Source organism: Pleurodeles waltl, chromosome 12 (genome assembly GCF_031143425.1).
Source record: "Pleurodeles waltl isolate 20211129_DDA chromosome 12, aPleWal1.hap1.20221129, whole genome shotgun sequence".
Lineage (NCBI taxonomy): Eukaryota > Metazoa > Chordata > Amphibia > Caudata > Salamandridae > Pleurodeles > Pleurodeles waltl.
Genome location: NC_090451.1, coordinates 208,741,619 through 208,766,173, shown reverse-complemented (window position 1 = coordinate 208,766,173; position 24,555 = coordinate 208,741,619). Strand labels below are relative to the sequence as shown.

General features: G+C 47.0%; 1 protein-coding gene across 1 annotated transcript in view; it reads right to left on the bottom strand.

Annotated features, from left to right (window-relative positions):
• Positions 1-24,555, bottom strand: part of SPG7 (SPG7 matrix AAA peptidase subunit, paraplegin) — a 462,707-nt gene that overhangs the window by 59,333 nt on the left and 378,819 nt on the right. The window contains exon 13 of the mRNA XM_069216631.1: positions 20,993-21,108. Coding sequence (XP_069072732.1) covers positions 20,993-21,108 — 116 coding nt within the window. The remainder of the gene's footprint in view (positions 1-20,992; positions 21,109-24,555) is intronic.

Sequence of the window (24,555 nt, the reverse complement as noted above, 5' to 3'; positions counted from 1 at the left end):
CATATTAGTGAGGTTAGACAGTTTCTAGGAAGCCAGGACTCTCTAAAGGTAGCTGTGGATGAGCAGCCAAGACTTATCTAGGAGACATGCAATGCCTTTGCAATACCACTACAGTCACACAGCACTTACACACATGAAAGAACCACACAGTATTACAAAAATAAAGGTATTTTATTATAGTAACACAGATACTAAAATACTGAATAGGCAATAGTACTCAGTACACATAAGAAATCAGTGATTAGCATATAAAGCAACTGCAAAGAGCAAAAAATGAAGGCCCTAGGGGAGACAAATCATATTTAAGTAAGTGAAATGTGACAGGCAGTACCCCACCCAAGGAAGAAGGATCCGTAGAGGAGAGCTGGAGGAACTAGGAACCCCACAAGGTAACTACCAGGGTGCCAGTCAGCAACCAGAAGAGAAGAAGTAAGTACCTGGTTTTCCCAAAACCCACAGGAGAACTTTGGAAAAGGACTGTGTAAGAGTCAGACAAGACTGGAAGAAACCAAAGGTGGATCCTGAAAGAAGAGGACCTGCAAAAGAAGGAGACCAAGTCCAGTTTGAGTTGGAGTGCCCGGCAGTGGCAGGAGCCACTACACACCCTTATGTGGATGCTGTACCAGGTCGGCGGTGGACAAAGAAAGTCAGCAGTGCGGCACAGGAGTTCCAGAAGTGATGCAAGTGATGTCTTGCGCCGGTGGTCGTGATGCAGTCACTCAGTGGTGCTGGAAAACCACCAACAAGCCTTGGCAAATGAAAGAGTTGGAGAAGAAGGTTTTGCAAGGCTGGAGAGGACCAATAAGGCCCAGGGGACTCGGCCTAAGAAGGGGAGCAGCTGGGAGAATCAGAAGAAGAGGAGGCATCCCACACAGGCAGCAGGCACAGGAGTCGCAGTGAGGCCCGCTCAGCATACTTAAAGAGGAATCCTATGTTGCTGGAGCAGCAGACAGGAGACTGTGCTTTGCAGGTAAGAGTGCTGAGGCCGGGGCTACTCAGAACCTGAAGATCCCTTGAAGGAGGAACAAATAAGCCCTAGTAGCTGCAAGAGTCATGGTGCACAGGTGTACTGTCTGCAAGAGCCATGGTGCACAGGTGTACTGTCTGCAGGGAGAAGCAAGGTGCTTACCGTCTCCCAAGTTGGAAAGCTGATAGAGAGGACCAAGGGCACCACTCCAGACCACCACCTGTGGTATAGGATCCACGCAGTTCTGGAGGAGAGATGACCCACGCAGCCGGTTGTCACTGCAATTGGTGCTTGTGGATGCAGGGGAGTGACTCATTCACTTCAAGGGAGATTCCTTCTTGTTTCTTGTGCAGGCTGAAGACTTGTCACCCTCAGAAGATGCACAGTCAGGGAAATGTTGCAGTTCATGGAAGGAGCCGGAGAAACAATTTTGCGAATCGGAGTCATTGTTGGAGTTGCAGATTATCGGTTCCTGGAGGGTCCAGTTGCAGTCCCGTGGCCAGAAGATGAAGGAAACGATGTAGAGGAGTCCTACTGGACTCTTGCACGTCAAATCTGAAGACCCACCTGGGAGGGAGACCCTGAATAGCCCAGGAGGTGGGGGATTGGCCACCTATCGGGGGGCTGTGACATCATCTGCCTGACCTGGCCTCTCAGACGCTCCCTGGGGCATGTGCCCACCTTCGATTCAAGATGGCAGAATCAAGTGGCCACCTGGAGGAGCACTGAGCACCTCCCCCTGGGGTGGTGATGGACAGGGGAGTAGTCACTTCCCATTCCATTGTCCAGTTTCAGCCAGAGCAGGGACTGGGGGGTCTCTGGTCCGGTGCAAACCGGTTTATGCAAGGAGGGCACCAAATGTGCCCTTCAAAGCATACCACCGGTGGCTTGGGGAGGCTACTCCTCTCAAGCCATGTGACACCTATTTCCAAAGGCAGAGGGTGTTGCCTCCCTCTCCCAAAGGAAATCCTTTGTTCTGCCTTTTTCTGCTTGAGCTGGTCAAGCAGCAGGAGGGCAGAAACCTGTCTGAGGGGTGGCAACAGCGCGGGCTGCCTGAAAAACCTCAGAAAACTGGTAGAAAATGCTGGGGGACCTCTAAGCAGCCCCCAGTGTGCATGGAATCATACTCCCAATACTTGGAACAGTATTGGGGCATGATTCCGACATGTTTGATACCAAACGCGTCCAGGTTCAGTGTTACCATAATGTAGCTGTATGTAGGTAGTGACCTTTGTCCAGTACACATATAAAATGGCGTCCCCACACTCACGAAGCCCAATAAAATGGGACTGGAGTTTGTGCAGGCACCTCTGCGAGTGCAGGGGTGCCCTAACACAAAGGTACCTGCACCCTGCCCTCTGGGCTGAGAGGGCCTACCATAGGGGTGATTACAGTGACCTGATGTAGTGACCTGTAGTGAAAACGGGTGCATGCACCTGTTTCACGCAGGCTGCAATGGCAGGCCTGCCGAACCCTTTGCATGGACTCCCAATGGGTGGCAGAATAACTGCAGAAGCCCATAGGGAACACCTGGAACCCCAAAGCTCTGGGTACCTAGGTACCATACTAGGGACTTACATGGGGGCACCAGTATGCTAATTGTGGGGGATAAAAAGTTACCAGCAACCAAATGTAGGGGAGAGAGCACAGTAACTGGGGTCCCGGTTAGCAGGATCCCAGTGGACACAAACACACTGACAAACAGGCCAAAAGTGGGGGTAACCAAGCTAGAAAGAGGCTACTTTCCAACATGAGGGATCCTCTGTATCCTTCTCTCTGTCTTCTGTCCAACATGGTAGAGGTGAGCCCTTGTCTCTGACACTGGGACAGAATCCTTGTGCACCGTGACTGTTGCACCAACCAAGGCGTGTTGATTCTTGCTCCGAGGGATCTTCAGGCTCCAAGTAGACCTGGCCCCCAGCACTCCACCTCTGCAAGGACAGTCTCCTCTCTTCTGCTCCAGTGACGTGGGTCTCTTCAGCTGTGCTGACTGGACCTCACTGAACTTACTGTGCCTGCTGCCAGTGGGTTGCTTGTGCGGGCTCTGACTGCTTCTTCTGGCTTTCCTGAATCCTGACGATCAGCCCGGACTCCCCTCCAAGGGTCGAGTCCCCAGGACTTTGCTGGTGCTCCACAGCTTTTCAAAACCTTCAACAGCTCCATTTGCATTTGCCAGTGCTTGTTGGTGCTCCTCCTGACCACTGACCCGTCTGCATTCAGGTGACCATCGAGGGACAGCTCGTAGGTGACTTCAGGGACTCCAGGACCCTGCAGCTGGACTTCAGCCATCACCAACGATCCAGATCTTCGGCTATAGAAGGGTTGGCATTGACTCCTGCCTCACCTGGACACTCCTGTGTGTACTGGACTCTGTCCCCTTCTTTTGCAGGTCCTCTGCATTCTCTGCATTCTCCAACCACGAGGTCCCCAAGTTAGCCTATGGGAAAACTTACTTCTCTGCAACCGGCAGCTGGGGATCTTCTGGGTACTTACATTTTGGGGTTCCACTCTCCCTCAGCCCTTGTGTAACTACTCCATACACTCTGGTGGGGACACCTGTTTGCATTAAATTTTTTTAGTATATGGTTTGTCCCCCGTAGGGCCCTTGCTAATTTATGCTTTTCTTGAGTACTTACTTCAGTATACTTTGTGTGTTCATACTGCCAAAGGGAGGTATAACAATGGTAGTCTAGTTTGGTGTGCCTATAATAAAGTACCTTTATTTTTGCAACACTATGTGGTTCCTTTCATGTGTGATAAGTTACTGTGTGACTACTGTGGTATTGCAAGTGCTTCACATGCATTCTAGTTAAATCTTGGCTGCTCACCACAGCTACCCTAGGGAGCCCTGGCTGTCTAGAGACCGTAACACTATCTAATTGGGGTTTGCCTGGACCCAGTATAAGGCGTAACACCATAGGGGTCCACCACACACTGGGCCAGCTTCACTGCCTGTCCGACTGCTGCATCACTGAACTGTGCCGAATCCAGGCAATAGTGCTGCGTAAATGTGTGGATGCTCTTTCAGGTTGCAGCACAACAAATCTTTTCTAGTGGAACACTTGCAAACAGGGCAGCTGATGTGCAAACCACACTTGTGGAGTAAAGTCGTTGCTTTTTCTGAAAGCAGTTTGCCGGCTTTGGAGTGGCAGAACTCTATTGTTGCTGAAATCCACCAAGTGATGGTTCACTTCATGACTTGAGTAGATTGTCTAGTTTGTCCATAAGCAACTAACAGCTTTTCAGTTTTACAAAACTGTTTGGTATGATGCAAGTAGAATTTCAGACTTCTTTTAATGTCTAGGTCATCCAGAGATCTCTCTGCTGGAGATATTGGTTCAGTAAAATGGTTTGTAATATAATCGGTTCATTAAGATGAAACTGTGATGGCACCTTGAGAATACAATACTTCTAGCGGATGTGAGCACCAACAGCATAGCTACTTCCATGTGAGTAATTTCATGCCCCTCTTTGCGAATGGGTTCAAAGAGAGATTTGATAAGTTGAGAACCACATTTAGGTGCCATTCAGGTGAAGGAGCTTCTACAGGAGGGAAAGCCCTAACAATCCCTTCATGAATTGTTTGATTATCCTTGTGGAACACAATGGGAGAGATTGTGGGGAGTGTCTATACTGCGATACTGCAAGATGTACCCTTACAGACACATGCACTAAACCTGAATCAGCAAGAGAGAAAATATCAGGTAAGATCTGCTCCGGTGGTGCTTTTAATGAATGCAGGTTGGATTGTTGACACCATCAGCAGAATCTCTTCTATTTAAATGTGTCTTACCTGTTAGTGGAATCCGCTCTTGAGAGGATGTTCCTGCATTCTTGGAGAATAGTCAGATCCTAGACCTCATGGAATTTAGGAGCCATGCACATAATTAGAGCAAGCCTGGGTCCGGATGTAGAAGTTGGCACTGGTTCATCATTAGTGGTGTTCACATGGTCTGAAGGCGAATGGGTGGGGACAGGAGGAGAAGTTCTGTGAACCAGTATTGCCTAAGCCACCTAGGAGTGATCAGGATTAGTTGACACCTCTCCACTTTCATCTTTCTGAGAACTTTCGGTATCACAGGGTTGGGGGAAAAAGGTAAACAGATCTCAGACCACCTTATCAAAAAGGCACTCACCCACAACTCTGGGAGAGGGTGCCAACTGGCGTAGAATCAGCATTTGATGTTCTCGTTTGTCACAAAGAGGTCCAATGCTGGCTTGCCCCAAAGTCAAAATATTCAGTTGAGTTCCATCTGGTCCAGTTTCCACTTATGGCAGCTGTCTAGGGATCTGCTGAGTGTGTCTACCTAGATGTTGTTTACTTTCAGTATGTGCTCAGCCTTCAGAGTGATGTGTGTGTTGCTAGCCAGTGCCGTAGCTCCTGGGCGAGCACCAGTGACCTTAAACTCCCCTGCTTGTGGTGTAAATCATGCTGGTCGTATTGCCCGTACGCACTAGTGAAGGAAAGCACCCTCTTTTTGGCATGGTTACTCCAACTTTTTGGCTGCTATCAGTGTGCTTAGAGTGTCTTTCCTGGGATCCTGCTAGCTAGGACCCAGTGATTGTGCTCTCACCCTCCAAATATGGTTGCCTAGGACTTTTTTGCACTCCACAATTGGCATACTAGTGTCCCCTTATAGGTCCCTAGTATATGGTACTTAGGTATCCAGGGCACTGGGACACCAGGGGTCCCCCATGGGTTGCACCATGTATTGTTCCACCCATGGGAGCCCATGCAAAATGTGTATGCAGGCCTGCCACTGCAGCGTTTCACCAAAGGTAACTGCACCAGATCACTGTAAGTCACCCCTATGTAAGTCACCCCTATGGTAGGCCCTCCTAGCCCAGAGGACAGGGTGAAGGTCCTTGCACCACTGCATGAGCAGAGGTCGCCATACGAACTCCAGTTCCATTACACTGGACTTCGTAAGTGCGGGGAAGCCATTTTACACATGTACTGGACACCGGTCCAGCTACATAATGGAAACTCCAAACTTGGGCATGTTTGGTATCAAACATGTAGGAATCATACCCAAATACTGTTGCCAGTATTGGTTGCATGATTCCATGGACTCTGGGGGTTCCTTAGAGGACACCCCAGCCTAGCTCCTACCAGTCTTCTAAGGTTTTCCAGGCAGCACGCATTGCTGCCATCCCTCAGGCAGGTTTCTGCCCTCCTGCTGCTTGACCAGCTCAAGCAGGGGAAGGAGGAACAAAGGATTTCCTGTGGGAGAGGGAGGCAACACCCTCCTCCTTGGAAATAGGTGTTACAAGACTTGGGAGGGGTAGCCTCCCAAGCCACCAGTTTGATTTGAAGGGCACATTTGGTGCCCTCCTTGCATAAACTGGTTTGCACCAGCCCAGGGACGCCTGAAATTGGACAAAGGAAAAGGGAGTGACCACTCCCCTGTCCATCACCAACCCAGGAGTGGTGCCCAGAGCTCCTCTGAACAGTGCAATAACAATAGACAATAGACAATAGCTACCCTGTGGGAAGCCCAAACCATATACTAAAAAAATGGAATGCGCATGATGGACCCCTACCCAGGTAAGTGGAATCTGTAGAGGGGAGCTGGAAGAACTAGGAACCCCAAAAGGTAAGTACCAGAGTGCCCGCCAGACACCAGGAGAGGAAAGGTAAGTACCTGTTTTTTTCCCAAACCTACAGACAAACAATGAAAGGACTGTGCAAGACCCAAGCAAGACTGCAAGAAAAGGAAGATTGATCCAGACAGAAGAGGACCTGCAAATGAAGGGGACCAAGTCCAGTTACAGTTGGAGTGTCCGGTTGGGGCAGGAGCCACTACCCACCCTTCTGGAGGTGCAGGACCAGGTTGACGGTGAGGACCAGGAGTCGGGTATTCAGCACAGGAGCCGAAGAAGAGTTCCAGAAGTGATGCAGTTGATGTCCCATGTCGGAAGAAGAGTTGCAGTCCATCAGTGGTGCTGGAAAAAACACAAACACAATCCAAGGAAGGGAGTCCCAGGCGATCCCCAGCAGTCAGGAGAGCAAGAAGTCATGGATACAGCCCCCACAAGCAACTCACAGGCAGCAGGCACAGGGGTTGCAGTGAGGCAACTCAGCACACCTGAAAGGAGTACCACGTCGCTGGAGCAGCAGGCAGGAGACCACACGTTGCAGGGAAGAGTGCTGGAGGCTGGGGCTACACAGAGCCTAAAGGCCCCTCTGAAGACAAGCCTACAAGCCTTGGTAAATGCAAGAGTCAAGGTGCAAAGGGGTACCGTCCTGCAAGGAGAGGCAAAAGCTCACCACCTTCAAAGTTGGACAGCTGGTAAAGGGGACCAAGGGAACCACTCAAGACCACCACCTGTGTTGCAAGATCCACGAAGAGTTGAAGGAGAGAAGATCCATGCAGCCAAATGTCGTTGCAGTAGGTGCCTGCGGATGCACAGGAATGACTCCTCCATTCCAAGGGAAATTTCTTTGGAATGGAGACTTGCCACCCACAGAGGATGCACAACCAGGGAAATGTTGCAGTTGCTGGAAGGAGCCGGAGAAACAATGTTGCAGAGCGAAGTCGTATCTGGAGCTGCAGACTGTAGGTTCCTGTGAAGTCCAGTTGCGGTTCCAGTGACCAGAAGTCGAAGTAAAAGTTGCAGAGGAGTCCTGCTGGAATCTTGCACATCGACTCTGAGGACCCACGCAGGAGGGAGACCCTAAATAGCCCTGGAAGGGGTACTGGTTACCTAGCAGGGTGACCACCTGTTAAGGAGGGGGCTGTGATGTCACTGACCTGACCTGGTCACTCAGATGCTCTCAGAAGCCTCTACCCACCTTGGATTCAAGATGGCAGAACCAAGAGGCCACCTGGAGGAGCTCTGGGCACCACCCCTGGGGTGGTGAAGGACAGAGGAGTGGTAACTCCTATTTCCATTGTCCACTTTCATGCCAGAGCAGGGACTGGATGTCCCTGAACCAGTGCAGACTGGTTTATGCAAGGAGGGCATTAAATGTGTCCTTCAAAGCATACCAGTGGCTTGGGGAGGCCACCCCTCCCATGCCATGTAAGGATAAGTTACTTACCTGTAAATCCTAGTTCTCTTCCAGGGGTATCCTCATCAAAGTCATAAACATTGAATATTCCCACCCTTGTGCGGGGACCCCGGAGCATATATATATAAAATACATACATATTATCATGTGTAAAACAGCAATGCAGGCTATAATCATAAATAGGCTAAAATGCTTTATTTCTATGCAAGTTTTTTTTTTTTTTTTTTTTTTTTTTTTATATTATAAAATCACAATAGATCATAAATATCTACCTAAGCCCCAAAAACTGGACTTAGGGAAGTAAACAGCAGTAAATAGCAGAGAAAAATAGAAAAAACCACATTGAAAAACAATGAAGCATTCTTAGCCAATAGGCTGCATGCAGGTTAACACAGGAGAACCATAAAAACTTTGGCACCGTGCCTTTAAGACCCTGAGCACCTCCAGTATCCCACCATGCCTCAGGGGTGAAGGGAAGGTGACAGTTGGTTCACAGTTAGGTCAGTACTTTTTTACGGTGACAATCTGTGTAACTGATCAGAAAGATAATCTGTCCTGCACTTCTAGGAGACTTGAGTCCGGGGAGGAGGGTGGGTTGTTTATGACTTTGATGAGGATACCCCTGGAAGAGAACTAGGATTTACAGGTAAGTAACTTATCCTTCTCTTCCAGGGGATCCTCATCAATAGTCATAAACATTGAATAGATTAGCAAGCCCATCCCTAAACTCTGCGGACTGTCTGAAAGAAGTGCAGGAAAGAATACATATTCATGCAAATAGATTTCTAAGAGAGGCCTGCCCCACCTGGGCATCCGCTCTTGCATCCAAGTCTAAACAGTAATGCTTAGTAAAGGTATGCACAGACTTCCATGTAGCAGCCTTACAAATCTCGGAAATTGGTACATTGTTAAGGAGGGCAGCAGTAGCCGCTTTTCCCCTTGTGGAATGCGCTTTTGGCCTAGCCAGTAATTGCTTATTAGCCAGTTGGTAAGTGTTAACAATACAAGACACAATCCATCTTGATATCGTTCGTTTAGACGCTGCCTCTCCTGTTCTTAAATGACCATAATTCAGAAACAAATGGTTAGAATGTCTAATCGGTTTTGTTTTGTCCAAATAGAATTTCAGCACTCTTTTCAAGTCTAAAGAATGCAATGCTTTCTCAGCCGGAGTCTCCGGATTGGGAAAGAAAGTCGGTAAAGATATAGTCTGATTGATATGGAATTCTGACACCACCTTCGGAAGGAAAGATGGGTGAGTTCGCAGAACCACTCTATTATAGTGAAAAACCGTGTACGGTTCTCTGCAAGACAGAGCCTGAATTTCGCTGACCCTCCTCGCTGAAGTAATGGCCACCAAAAAAGCCGTCTTCCACGTAAGGTGCTGTAAAGAGGCCTTGTGGATAGGTTCAAAGGGAGGGCCCATAAGTTTTGACAGGACTACATTCAGTTCCCATGGAGGAGAAGGTCTCCGAATGGGAGGAAAAACCTTTTTCAAGCCTTCTAAGAAATCCTTGACTACAGGTATCGTAAAGAAGGATTCCTGAGAAGGCGACTTACGATACGCTGTAATTGCAGACAAATGAACCTTAATAGAAGATACCTGCAGACCAGACTTCGCCAGATGAAGCAAATAGGACAGTATGACATCCTCCTGAGCTCGTATGGGATTTATACCTTGTTGAGAGCACCAGATGTAAAATCTCTTCCACTTAAAAGCGTAAGAACGCCGCGTGGAAGGTCGTTTTGACTCTTTCAAGATGTTCATGCACTCCTGTGAGAGCCCTAGGTGCCCATACTGTAGGAATTCAGGAGCCATGCTGTCAAGCTCAGAGAGGGAAGGTTGGGATGTAGGATTCTGCCTTCCATTCTGCTCAGGAGATCCGGTCTGCACGGCAACCTCCTGTGAGGTTTTTCCGATAAGTTGAGTAGATCCGTGTACCAGAATTGGCGGGGCCATTGTGGCGCTATCAGAATCATTCTGGTTCTGGAGTTGTAAAGTTTGTTGATTACTGAGGGGAATCGGTGGAAAGGCGTAGAGAAATATCCCTGACCAGTTGATCAACAGGGCATTCCCTTGAGATCCCGGACGGCAGAACCTGGATGCGAAGTCTGGGCATTTCTTGTTTGCTTCGTCTGCAAAGAGATCCAACTGGGGTCGACCCCATTGACCGAAGATGTCCTCGACGACTTCGTCGTGTAGGACCCAGTCGTGCGCGTCTTCTAGATGTCTGCTCAGGAAATCTGCCTCTACGTTTTGCTGACCTGGCAGGTGTATCGCTGTGATAGACATTCCCCTGGCCAGGAGCCAATGCCATATCGTTTGGGACTCTCGAGACAGAGGTAGTGATCTTGTTCCCCCCTGTTTGTTCAGGTAATACATTGTGGTTGTATTGTCTGTCTGAACTAGGAGAGATTTCCCCTGAACCAATGGAGAGAAAGATTTGAGAGCCAGATGGACCGCTCTGAGCTCCAGTAGATTTATGTGATAGTTCTTTTCCTTGTCGGACCACAGACCCTGAGCTTGGAGGGAACCCAGATGAGCACCCCAACCCTGAAGAGACGCATCCGTTACCAGAGTGTCGGCTGGAATTGTCTGGTGAAACGGAGAACCTATCGACAGGTGAGGTCTGTGCATCCACCATTGTAGTGATTGAAAAGCCGCTGCTGGTAGTCGTACTCTGTCCTCCCAGCGACCCGTCTTTTGGCTCCAGTTGTTCTCTAATGCCTCCTGAAGGGGCCTCATGTGTAGCCTGGCATTCGGGACAATGAAGATGCATGAAGCCATGGAGCCCAGAAGCGATGTCACCTGACGAGCAGTAGGTGCATCGGCTGTTAATAGTTGTTGACACTTCCTGTGGATTGATAAAAGTCGTTCCTCCGAAGGATACACTCTTTGGAGCTCTGTGTTTAGTATAGCTCCCAGGTAGTGGAGGTTTTGTGTTGGAATCAAGGTTGACTTGTTGTGGTTGATTTGAAGACCTAGAGACTCGAAAGTTCTTAGTACAATGTCTCGATGTTTTCTCGCCTGATCCGGAGAGGAAGCCTTCAATAGCCAGTCGTCCAGGTAGGGGTAGACGAATATTTTTTGCCTTCGAAGATGTGCCGCTACCACTGCTACACATTTTGAAAAGACTCGGGGTGCAGACTTCAGGCCGAATGGTAGGACTCTGAATTGGTAGTGCTGTGACGCTATCTGGAAACGTAAGAATTTCCGATGTTTGGATGCTATTGGGATGTGAAAATATGCATCCTGTAGGTCGATGGAGCACATCCAGTCTCCCTGATGCAGTTGCGGAACAATCTGGTGAAGGGCTAGCATCCTGAACTTCTGTTTTCTTATGTACTTGTTCAGGAGCCGTAAGTCCAGAATTGGCCTGAAGATGCCCTGTTGACCTTTTTTCGCCACCAGAAAGTAACGGGAGTACACCCCTTTTCCTTTTTGTGCCGGAGGAACCTTTTCTACAGCTTTCTTTTGTAGGAGTGCAAGAACTTCCTTGCGTAGCAGGCTGAGATGAGAAGGAAAACATCTTGCTGGCGGCAAGTGTGGCGGAGGTTTTTTGAAAAGGAGAGAATAGCCATGTTCGAAAATATTGAGCACCCATTTGTCTCTTGTGATGGAGTGCCACTCGTGAAGATGATGCGTAATACTTCCCCCCACCGGAGTGGTGCACAGTGCTGAGGGAAGCAATGCTTCATTGCTTTGTTGGTGTCTTTGCTGTAGACTGTTGAGGTCTACTTGCCCCTCGGTCTCTTGTGGGTCTACGTGCCTGAAACAGGGGACGTCCTTGTCGTTGTTGTGGCCTCTGAGACCAGTGAGGGGTTTGAACCCTCTGCTGGAATGGTCGTCTGTCGTACGGCCTGTACCTCCGCCTGAAGTCTTTCTTACGTTCCAGGCCCACTGCCCTCATAGTGTCCACCTCCGTTTTCATTCGGGCCATCTCTTCATCCGCGTGGGTACCGAACAACGAATTCCCGCTGAATGGGAGGTTTAAAATGCGTTGCTGTGCTTCCTGTTTCAGACCCGTGAGCCGTAGCCAGGAAGACCTCCTAGCGCAGATTCCGTGTGCATACCCATGCGCAGCCAAATCCGCCCCGTCCGCCGCCGCGCTGATGACCTGGTTAGATACTAGGCCCCCTTCCTGCAAGATTTCCTGGAAGTCCTGTCTATCTTCCCTGGGCAACTTTTCTGTAAATCTGTGGAGTGAGTCCCACAGAGAGCGGTCATATCTGCCCAGAAGTGCTGAGGCGCTGGAGACCTTCATAGCAGATGCCGCCGTACCGCACATCTTTCTCCCCAGGGAGTCTAGGTGTCTGCTCTCCTTATCCGGGGGGACTGTGGAAGATGATGCCACAGAGTGTGTCTTTCTGGCTGCGGCTAAGATCACAGAGTCCGGTGGCGGATCCTTCCGCAGTAATAAAGGATCTTGCTCCGGAGCTTTGTACTTCTTTTGAATCCTAGCCGGGGCAGACTTGAGAGTGGCTGGAGTCAGAAAGGTGTCCATAGTAGGTTGCAGCAAACCCGGTACTAGTGGCAGCAGTTTTCTCGAGACTGATCTGTGTTGTAGGGTCTCAAAGATAACTGAGGATGAGGTGGCCGGCTCCGGTACCTCAATATTTAGTTTCTGCGCTCCCCTTAAAAGAACCTCATTAAAAGTGGTGATATCATCCACCGGTGAGATCCTAGCAGGTGGAGAATCTGTCAGTGTGGGGGAGTAGCGCCCAACAGACGATCCTGAAGAAGACCAAGAAGGTGATCTTCTGTGCGGTGTTCGCGACCTGGTTCTCCTTCGGGAACGAGACCTACTACGAGAAGCTGTAGCAGAGTGTGCAGGTCTTGTGGTCGGCTGACGAGAAGCAGAACGAGCCCATCCTGCTCTAGCTGTAGGCGATGGCGTTCTAGGTAATGAGGCAGTAGGAGAATACATCCTAGAGTATTGGGAATCCGGGGATGCTGCCGGTCTATTCAGGCTCTCTAACCATCTAGGTGATAGAGTGATGGGAGAAACATGCCCCGATGAGCCCGCTCTGGAATGGGATGATGCACTCCGTATAGAGACCACTGGTGAGGGGGCTTTATCCGCTGGCTCTACTGCCTGTGACACAGCTGAAGGTTGTGTCGACGTCGATTGCATCCTCGACGTCGAAAGTTGCGATGGCTGGTCTGTTCTCGACGTCGAAGGTCTTGACGTCGAAGGCCTTGACGCCGATCGCCGATCGCGGGACCTGGACCTACTCGCCGTCGTGTGTCTCGACGTTGAGTGGCGAGTGGTCGACGGCGGATGTTCATGCCGTCGTGGTGTTTTTGGTGTCGTGTCCTTCGACGCCAAGGGGCGAGATGTTCTCGACGGCGAACGGGAGCGCCGGAGATGGCTCGACGCCGAACGGCGGCCTGCCGTCGACGGAGATGTACCCCTGTGCTGTCCATGCTTCGACGCTTTGTCCCTCGACGTCGGTCTGGTCACCGTCGACGGCGATCTATGCCGGTGAGACGGTGGCGCCGATGACGTCGATGGAGAACAAACAGGCACAATCCTACCTGTCGACGCCGATCTGGCCATTCCTTCTGTTGTAGGCCTGGGAAGTGAAAAGGATGTTGACTTTTTCCTCTCCTGAAGCCCATGTAGCCTGATTTTCTCTCTGTCTTTGAGAGTCCTCCTTGACATCTTCTTACAATACTTGCAGGTGTCAGGACAGTGACTCTGTGGCAGGCAGACAATACACAGAGAGTGTGGGTCTGACTGGGCTTTCTTCTTCCCACAAGAAGGACATTTTACAAAAAGAGATGGCATTTTCTGTCAGAAAAGACTGCCAAACTCAGACAAAAGATGTTATCTGTCGAGTAAACAGGAAAAACACTATCTTTAGGGATTTTTCTGAAGAAAAAAAATCAGAAAAACTGAGAGCTCAATGCTCCAGGATCCTCTCAGAAGAAGCCGGAAAAAAGAACTGACCTAACTGTGAACCAACTGTCACCTTCCCTTCACCCCTGAGGCATGGTGGGATACTGGAGGTGCTCAGGGTCTTAAAGGCACGGTGCCAAAGTTTTTATGGTTCTCCTGTGTTAACCTGCATGCAGCCTATTGGCTAAGAATGCTTCATTGTTTTTCAATGTGTTTTTTTCTATTTTTCTCTGCTATTTACTGCTGTTTACTTCCCTAAGTCCAGTTTTTGGGGCTTAGGTAGATATTTATGATCTATTGTGATTTTATAATATAAAAAAAAAAAAAAAAAAAAAACTTGCATAGAAATAAAGCATTTTTGCCTATTTATGATTATAGCCTGCATTGCTGTTTTACACATGATAATATGTATGTATTTTATATATATATGCTCCGGGGTCCCCGCACAAGGGCGGGAATATTCAATGTTTATGACTTTGATGAGGATCCCCTGGAAGAGAACACCTATTTCCAAAGGGAAAGGGTGTTGCTTCACTCTCCCAAAGAAAATCCATTGTTCTGCCTTCCTGGACTTGAGCTGTTCAAGCAGCAGGAGGGCAGAAACCAATCCGTAGGATGGCAGCAGCGCTGGCTTCCCGGAAAAACCTTGCAAACTGTTAGGAGCAAAGCCCCCAGAGTGCATGGACTCATACAACCAATGCTGGCAACAGTATTGGGGTATGATTCCAACATGTTTGATACCAAACATGGCCAGGTTCTGAGTTACCATTATGTAGCTGGACACAGATATTGACCTATGTCCAGTACATGGGTAAAATTGATTCTCTGCACTCATGCGGTCTGAGAAAAGGGAGCTGGTGTTCACGGGGGCACCTCTGATCATGAAGGGGTGCCCTCACACACAGGTATTTGCACCCTGCTCTCAGGGCTAGGAGGGCCTGCCATAGGGATGACTTACAGTGACCTGGTGCAACCTGTAGTGATAAGGGTGCACGCACCCTTTCAAGCAGGCTGCAATGGCAGGCCTGTAGACACACTTTGCATGGGCTCCCATGGGTGTTATTATGCATGTTGCAGCCCATGGGGAACACCTGGTGCCCCAATTCCCTGGGTACCTAGGTACCCTATACTAGGGACTTATGTGGGGGCATCAGTATGCTAACTGTGGGGTGTAAAAACATAGGGCTAACCAAATCCAGAGGGAGAGAGCACAGTTACTAGGGTCCTGGTTATCAGGATCCCAGTAAACACAGTCAAAACACACTGACATCAGGCAAAAAGTGGGGGGTAACCATGTCAAAAAGAGAGTACTTTCCTACAGTAGTCAAACAGCCTCCTGTAAAGGTCTAATTTTCAGGCATGCCAGAGGGCCAAGATTGATTGCGGATGACATCATTCCTAGTAGTGATTTGTACATAAGCACAGAAATTGACTTTCTTCTGGACACCTTGATAGCTAGCTGACTTGACTTTCTTGGGAAATAAATTCTTTGTCCTGGATGGTATCTAGGGTAGAACCCAAAAACATTATCTTTTGTTTTGGAACAGTGGATGACTTCTGATGATTCACCATGAGACCCAATTTGTGAAACAATATCATACAAGATTCTTTGCTTTGGAGGCTTGCAGAGGTGTCTGGGCTTAAAGCAGCTAGCCATACAGGTAGGGGCATAACTGGTGACCTTCCTTTCTGAAAGCGTCTGCAACTCGGGCCAGGCATTTGGTGAAAATGCGAGAAACTGATCTGAGGCCGAATGCGAGGACTCTGAACTGGTAATGAGTGCCAGCTATGGTGAAACGAAAATACTTGCAATGCTTGGGATGTATGGGGATGTGGAAGTATACATCCTGTAAGTCAAGAGTTGTCATATAAACCCCGTGGTTCAAGAGATGCAGGATGTCAATGCGAGTGACTACATGGAAGGATTGTTTTCATAGAAATGTGTTGAGCTTCGTGAGGTCTAGGATGGGTCTCCGTTCCACTGATTTCTTCTTGACAAGGAAAACAGGAGTACAAACCCGTAACTTTCTGGGAATAAGGAACATGTTTGATTGCTGCCTTGGCGAGCAAAATATGGGATTCTTTCTTTAATATATGAAGATGAGAAGGGGGCGCTCCCCTTGGAGGGACGTTTGGTAGTCTCTTGATAAAGTCCAGGGTATGACCATAGTTGACAAGATCCAATACCTATCTGTCTGTAGTTATTATCCGCCATTAGTGGAGGTGGTTGAAATGTTCGCACCTACAGGATGGGAAGAAGCTTGGGTAGCTGGCACCTGATCGAGGTCACTACTTACATCTGATGTCCCGGGACTAGGTGGGCTGTTTGAGTCTAATACTCTGTTTTTTGTAGGCTGCTGATGGTGGTGGACGGTATGGCTGTTGTGTCCTCTAAAGTTTAACTTACTAAATTGCAAGGTGCCAAGGGATTTTGCTGTATTCGTGTCAATCTTGATGGCTAGTAAAGCGTCATCTATGTGCTTTCCAAACAGTGTTTGTCCACTGAATATTATATCTAGAATCTTGGACTGTACTTCTGGCATGAAGGGTGTTGATTTCAGCCAGCCTTGGCACTGTAAAACTGCTGCTTCTGCCACCTGCCGGAAGCAAGTGGAGGCTATGTCCATCACGTATTCTTATTTCAGAAGACGTGCGCAGGCCCTCTTGCAGTATCTTCCTTGCTTCTGACTTCCTTTCTTCAGGCACTAGATTCATCAGGGCGCCGATGTCCGACCACATCTGCCTATCGTAGGGGGCTAAAATAGCTATGGAATTGGCCGCACAAACTGTGATGGCAGACCTGGTGGAGAAGTGCTTCCCAATGTTGTCTAAATGCCTGCCTTCCTTGTCCGTTGGAGCTGAGATCGGAGTGGAAGGATTGATTTTTTTATTTTTTTTTAACAATGCTGTGCCGCTTGTGAGACTATAGAATCAGGTTTAGGATGTCCTATTAGGCAAGCAGGGGAATCCTCTGGGGCTTTGTATTTTTTATCAATACGTGGTACAAGCACTGCTAATGTTGCCAGGTTTGAGCTTGTTCCCTTATATCCTTTATTTCCATATAGTCAATTAATGGAATGACGCGATTAGATTTTCACGTCTGCTCCTAAAAGTTTTATAGAAAGCACTCCGACTGCTTCACTGAAATAGGTAAGTCAAATCTTACTGCAGCCCTCTCAATTAAATTATGCAGACCCCTGATGTCTTCTGGGGTAGAGTCCGCAAGATAAGTTGTGGAAGGCAATGGAATAGAGAGTAGATAATTACCCCAATCAAAATGGGGTGGATGAGTATCTGGGATCGCACCTTCCTCTCTGACATCATCCGCTGATGCTGGATCCTCCCTTGGGGGTGCTGCTATATTGGAAGCAGGTGTCATCCGGGGAGTTTTTGGCAGAGGGATAGGACATGGTGTTGCAGAAGTTGCAGAAGATGCAGTAGATGCCAGTGGAGGTGAAGTTGCAGGTTGGTCCTGCAGAGGTTCTGGGAACCTTCTACAATAATCCTGCAGCATGGCCTGTACGTCCTGAAAGAGGTACTTCAATATCACTTTGCATGGGTGGTGGATCAGAATAGTCCTAGTTGTAGTGAAAATGTTTTTGTTTTGCTAGTGGATTAGAATAGTGGCCATAATATGACTGTTCTTCTTCCTCTATGTCGTCTTGATATTTCACCTGGAGTTTTGATGGGCTGTGAGCTGGTACAAAGGACCCTCATCCTCCAACTCCTCTAAATCCAGTAGATGGCTTGGAGGATATATTGCGACTTTGCTTGAGGAGGTATCCTGAGGCCTTAAGAATTTTTTTAGAAATAGGTAATAGTAACAGAGGTCATCAGCTTCGTTGCCATCGGTATCGTCAACAGTTGTGAAGTTCTCGTTGACATCTTCATAGATGGGATTGGTGCATCGAAGGATGGTGTCGTCGTCATCTATGGTCGTCATCGACGAGATGGTAGTGATTGTTGTCATAGTGGGCGTAAACAACAGTGCTGTCGACAGTGAAGTTGCTGTCTATTTGCCCTTTTTGTGTAATTCTTTGGGTGACCCATGATGGAAAACTTTAAGGGCCTTCCTACTTTCCTCAGAGGTCCCTTGGTCATGGGAACTTTCCGTTTTGTGAGACTTAGCAGATGTGCCACTATCTTTCTCCAAAGATGTAGGCTTCTCTGCCATGGCTTTTTGTAGCCACAATAAAAGCCTCCCTTCCCTGTCCCGCAAGGTTTTGGATGAAAAAGTGCGGCAGACTTTACAATCTTCTACCTTGTGTTGAATGTAGAGGCAGCAGAGACAGTCCTCATGTGGGTGATCCACATGAAGTCTTTTCTTCCCACATGTCTTGCAGGATTTAAAGTAACCTTTCTCTGACGTGTCTGACATTATAGAATGTAATTTGATGATTTCCAGAAGCTGGAATGAGGGAAACTCCCTTCACACGATGTGCAGTAGAAACTCAGAGACTGGAGCTTCCATGATGAGTGTTTTAAAGGGTGCTGTCACCTGATTAGCTGGACTTCAGCTCTTTTCTAATGATGTGAATAAACTGTGAAAGTGAATGAACTTTAACACTGTCTTTATATAAAGTTTCTCCATACAGCTACTTAATGGTACCATGGGACTCCCACGTCGACAACGGGGAATGATTCAAGCATGTGAATCAAAGAAAGATCCAATACTGGAGAACTGGAATAGTTTTTTTGATCATGCTCGAACAATTGTAAGCATTGGTAAAACCAACATGTCACACCTTTGAAAGGAAACTGCTAAACTACATTCTTTGCACTGTTTTATGCACTGGTAAAAACAAAAAGAGAAATTCCAAAATGTCTCACCGCCCTTCTCCCCTCATGGGGCAGGAGGCACAGGTATCCATCATGGATTTCTTTTTTCTTTTTCTTTATGAGAAAAAATATTCCAAGATGGCTGAGGAAACGTCATGACACATGCTTGGGTGAACACCTTGGATTGGCTTTTGTGTAAAAAAAAAACAAAAAGTGGTGTTTGTAGTGCTCATATGCATGCGCTCTGACCTACCAGCAGACATTTTTTTTTTTTAACTTTGATCTGCTATTCAAGATGGTCGACAACAAGTTTAGAATGGTATTAAAAAAAGCTGCTAAGTACTTAAAGAAAAGGTTTTAAAAACAATGCAGAGCAAGAGGGAAGACAAGGGAAGCAACAGACAAGTGGGGAAGCAACCATCCTGGTAGCAGTGTGCAGCTAGTGGGCACTTGCATAAATAATTACTGAAATATGTCTTGGTGGGAGCAAAGAACAGCACTTGTGGTGAGCAGATGAGGGGGGAGACAGGCTGAAAGAGCGGGTAAAACCAAAAGTTAAGTAAAAGAAATAGGTCTCTGATGTCAGGAGAGGAAGTATACAACTTATTCAAATGATAAAAGAAGCAATGCTCTGGGGGACAAAAACAAGAACTAGGAAGAATATCAATGAATCAGTGACATCTGAGTGAGACAAATTTATACAGTTATAAGGAAGGGGCTGATCGAAAGTCCACTCTACATTTTATTGAATTTTGTACACAATATGTTTTTCATAACAGGCCCCTAATGCAGTATGTAACACCCAAAAAGGTTTCCAATTCATTCATAAGATCTCACGGTAGAAGGTGCTCTAGTTGACTGCAAAATTTGCTTTTAGTTGTCCAGCAGGTGACAAGAGCCAAACACTAAGGGGTTTATTCTAACTTTGGAGGAGGTGTTAATCCGTCCCAAAAGTGACGGAAAAGTGACGGATTTACCACCAGCCGTATTACGAGTCCATTATATCCTATGGAACTCGTAATACGGCTGGTGGTATATCCGTCACTTTACCGTCACTTTTGGGACGGATTAACACTCCTCCAAAGTTAGAATAACCCCCTAAGTCTTACGCAGCCAAGTTGTCACCTGTAAAGGTTGGGAATTGTGGTGGTGTACCTAACCATTGTCCCATAATAACAAACGAAAATCGGTTTTGAACTGAATCAGCATGCACATTGGCATTTCCCACCATTACGACAAGCAGTGCTAACTCACCAAAAACATTGCCTGGAGAACCCTGCGCTACCCGTTTCTCAAAAGGGTCCTTATAACTCCCAAGGGAGGTCGATCTGCTGGCAAATAAGTGACACAGAGTTTTGGTCCATTATAAATAGCTCCCAAAGAGGAAGTCCACAGCATTGTAAAAAAAGGGACAATTGTTGTCTGTCTCCAATTCATGATTTTTCAGTTGTATGACGACTGCATCCAAGCATATATTTTTGGTCTCAGTTAAAATGGCCGAAAAATTTAACAAAACATGACACATGCACTGAGCTTCCAGTGAAATCACAAGAACCCATGTTCATCACTGTTTCCAGATACATGGTAATAGTATGTGTGTGAATCAGCAACTTTGGGTTCTTTCCTCGTGGGAGGCCCTGAATAGGTCTGTAACCTGGTGTCAGACTAAGGCCACAGACGCTGAACGTCTTGCAGGTGCACCATGTGTTGTAAAAAAGCTATTCAGAGGGGAATGAGAGACACATGGCCTCTGAAAAAATCTTTCACCTACCACAGGAGTGCTTCTTTTCAATTGCAGATTCACCTTAATTGGTCGCGTCCCATCACCAAGGAGTAGCTATTCTTGGATTGGTCTCATGTACAAGGCAGCAATGTGGCTCAAAGATACCAACAGTTGGGAAGAGAATGGAGCAACATGTAAGACCACTACAAATGCACTTTCATGTGTAGAACAAAAGACTGAATGCTACGTTGTTCTCCCCACGTTCCTCTTCTCTCCAAGAGGGAGGGTCTTTATGGCTAGAACCAAATTTCCATATTTGCACATCTAACGTTAAAGACATTAGGCCTTTATGTAACATCCATTATGTTCTGTGTTGAATAACTACTCTCATTGATTAAGTACATGCTTTACTGATCTCTAAGCTTTCTGAGTAAGGATTATTAACTTTGAATTCTGAATAATTTAAATAAAACCTTACTGATGTGATATCTTATGGGCGGAGTAACAGAATGGCCTATATGTGTGTCTAGTATCACAAGCATGTTTTGGAATGATTTTCCCCCCTGCCCATACCAAATACCCAGGTTGGTTTGCCATGAGCTCACCTTCATCACAGCCTCAGTGTGTTCAAGCAACCATCCTACCAGAGCATGTCCAGATTCATGGAATGCTACCACCTTTCTCTCCTCCTTCGACATGATCTTGCTCTTTTTGGCAGTGCCTGCAAACAGAAATGCACAGGAAATGTCTCTTGAATCTGTTCAGATGATATATAGAAATGCAACATTCAGAAGTTCAAACAGTCAATACACCAGCAACCAGCACCTACTGGGTGAGGAGTGGGAATGAAAAGCGGTGAAAGAAAGGATGGTGTGAAAAGGAGAAATATAAACTGGGACCCGATTAAATAAAAGTATGCCAGATATAAACTAAATCTGGTTTTGACAGTCTGGACAGAAGCTGTGGAGCATTGTCTAAAAAGTTGCATTTGAAATTAGAGAAAGCAATGAGAAATAACTTTGAAACAATAGCTCTACATGACTAATTATCAGGATCCAAGTCATGTCAGTGGACATAAATTCCAGTAGGAACTGTACTGGTTGTTTCAAAGATGTGGTGACATGAATAGCACTTTGTTGTGACTAGTAAGGAACAGAATAACATATTTTTCATATTTGTTTGCTCAGATATCTAGTTCACTGGGAATAAGTCACAAACACGAAGGGCTGAAGCACCAGTATAAATCAAACAATAGGGTTGTGGGTTCTCTTGCATGTAGGAAAAAATTACTTACTTGAAACTACAGTTCTGCAGCATTGGTATCTTTCACAAATTTAAACGCTTGAATTATCTCCGAATGTCAGACTAAAATCCCTGGTAGACAATAATTAACATAGCCCTTTTTCAGTTCATCTGACACTAAGGCCCTCATTATGAACGTGGCGGTGTGGGCCGCCATGCCGGCAGTGGCGGGAAATCCCGCCATCCGGTATGGCGGCCCACACCGCCCCATAAGGAGGACAGGGAGGGCCACCATAGGCGGCCCTCACCCACCGCCAGGCTGCCTCCGACAGGCAGTCTGGCAGTGAATGGCATCATTATCCGACAGGCCAGCGCTGCTGCCCCTCGGATAATGATACCAATTCCAACAGCCTCGGGCCCCCCTGGGGGCCCCTGCACAGTGCCCCGTCATGCATGTCACTGCCCGATTTATGGGCAGTGATCTGCGCAACGGGTGCAGCTGCACCCCCTGCACAGAGGCACTGACGGCAGCTCCATGTGGAGCCGCCGGTAATGTCCCGGCCCAGCAGAATGTTTGTAATACGGCCAGCAGGGTCCCAGGGGGGCTGGCGGTCACTGGAAAGACCGCCAGCATGAATACGGCAGTGTGAACCGCCGTGTTCTTAATGACCCCTAAAAACAAAGGACAAGCCTTCATAGACCACACTTAACTCATACACCTCATTATATGACTTGAAGTCTATCCTATAAGGTGGAGTGGGTCCATTCCCCTTACTCACAGCCTCCATCTGCTGATTTTCACAGCTTGTAACTAGCAACTAAAAACCTTATAAACAGTGATTTGGGTGGGCGCATGTGAATGAAAGAAAGATACCAGTGCTGCAGAAGGATAAATTACTTACCTGTAATCCTAGTTCTCTTCCTGGGGAATCCTTATCAAATTCATAAGCACTGAATATTCCCGCCTATGAATGGGGACCCCAGAGGACATATTAAATATATAATATGTATATTTGTATAGCATAAAAATGTATGTTGTACTTTGATACACATATATATATACACACACACACACACACACACATATATATTTACGCCTATATAAAAGGCTAAAAATGCGCAATTTACATTGAGTTTTCCTTTGATAAACCTCTTACCGGACTCAAGCATTTCTGTAAATCAGAAAGAGACAGAAAGCATACATTGTAAAAAAACAGCCTTTATTGAAGAGAAAACTGCAAGGGAATAAAAGGCACTGTTAGCCAATAAGCTGCATTAAAAGCATAACAGGAAATACTGGTACTGTGCTTTTAAGACCTCCAGCACCGCCTGTATCCCTTCATGCCCCAAAGATGACAGTTAGGTCAGTACTTTTCTACGGTGACAAAGAACAAACTAAAGAGATGTATAAACTGCAGCATGCATATTTGTCCGGAGAGGTGGGAGGGTTGCATATGACTTTGATGAGGATTCCCCTGGAAAAGAACTAGGAATACAGGTAAGTAACTTATCCTTCTCTTCCAGGGAATCCTCATCAATAGTCATAAGCAATGAATAGAGTAGCAAGCCCATTCCACACGCCTGCGGTCGAATCAAAAGCAAGCACGGCAGCTGTAACCATCCTTGGAATAGATTTCTCAAGGAGGCCTGCCCTACTTGGGTGTCTGTGTTAGTGTCTGAATCTAGAAAGTAGTGCCTTGTGAAAGAATAAGCTGATCTCCCGGTAGCAGCTTTGCAGATTTTGGAGATGGGAACGTTCCTTAACATGGCTGCTGTTGTTGCCTTGCCCCTCGTAGAGTGGGCTTTGAGTCTGGTAGGCAGCTGTTTGTTGGCTAACTGATAGGCAAACAGAATACAAGAAACTATCCATGTAGAAATGGTTTGTTTAGAGAAGATGATGTCTGTCCTCATAGGGCCATAGTTATCAGATTGTCTGATATCTTCAGTCTTGTCTAAATAAAAATCTCAAAGCTCTCAAGATCTAATTAATGCAATGCTCTTTCTACTGGCGTAGGAGGATTAGGAAAGAACGTAGAAAGTAAAATCACCTTGTTTATGTGGAAATCAGACACTACCTTGCAAAGAAAACGCAGATGAGTTCTCATCACCACCCTGTTAGCAAGGAATACTGTGTAGGGTTCTTTGACACAGAGAGCCTGAATCTCGCTGACTCTGTGTGCTAAAGTTATGGCCACAAGGAAAGCAGTTTTCCAGCTAAAGTGCTGCAGGGATGCTTTATGTATAGGCTCGAAAGGTGGGCCCATGAGTTTCGAAAACACCACATTCAATTCTCAAGGAGGAGAGGGAGAATTAACAGGTGGAAACATCTTCTTCAGACCCTCTAAAAATCCTCTACTACAGACATTTGGAAGAATGACATTTCTGTAGGGGACTTCCTGTATGCAGTAATCACTGCAAGATGTATCCGAATAGAGGCAAGCTGTAGGTCACATTTTGCTAAATGAAGGAGGTAAGGCAATATTACCTCTTCCTGCCCTAGGATTGAATGGAAATCATTTTGAGCACACCACATGTAAAATCCTTTCCACTTAAAAGTGTAAGAATGCCTGATCGATGGGTCTTCTGGATTCCTTAAGAACTTTCATGCATTCCTGTGAGACACCTAAATGTCCATACTGGAGGAATTGAGGAGCCATGCTGTCAAGCTCAGAGAGGGAAGACTGGGATGGAAAATATTCCCTCCAAACATGCAGACGAGATCCGGTCTGCATGGCAGCATCCTGTGAGGTCTTTCAGACACCTGGAAGAGATCCAGGTACCAGCACTCGCAGGGTCATTCTGGGGCTATCAGAATCATTCTGGTTCTGGCTCTGTATATTTTCTTGATGACGGTTGGGATCAACGGAATGGGAGGAAACGAGTAAAGAAATGCCCCGGACCAGTTAATCAAAAGGGTATTCCCCTT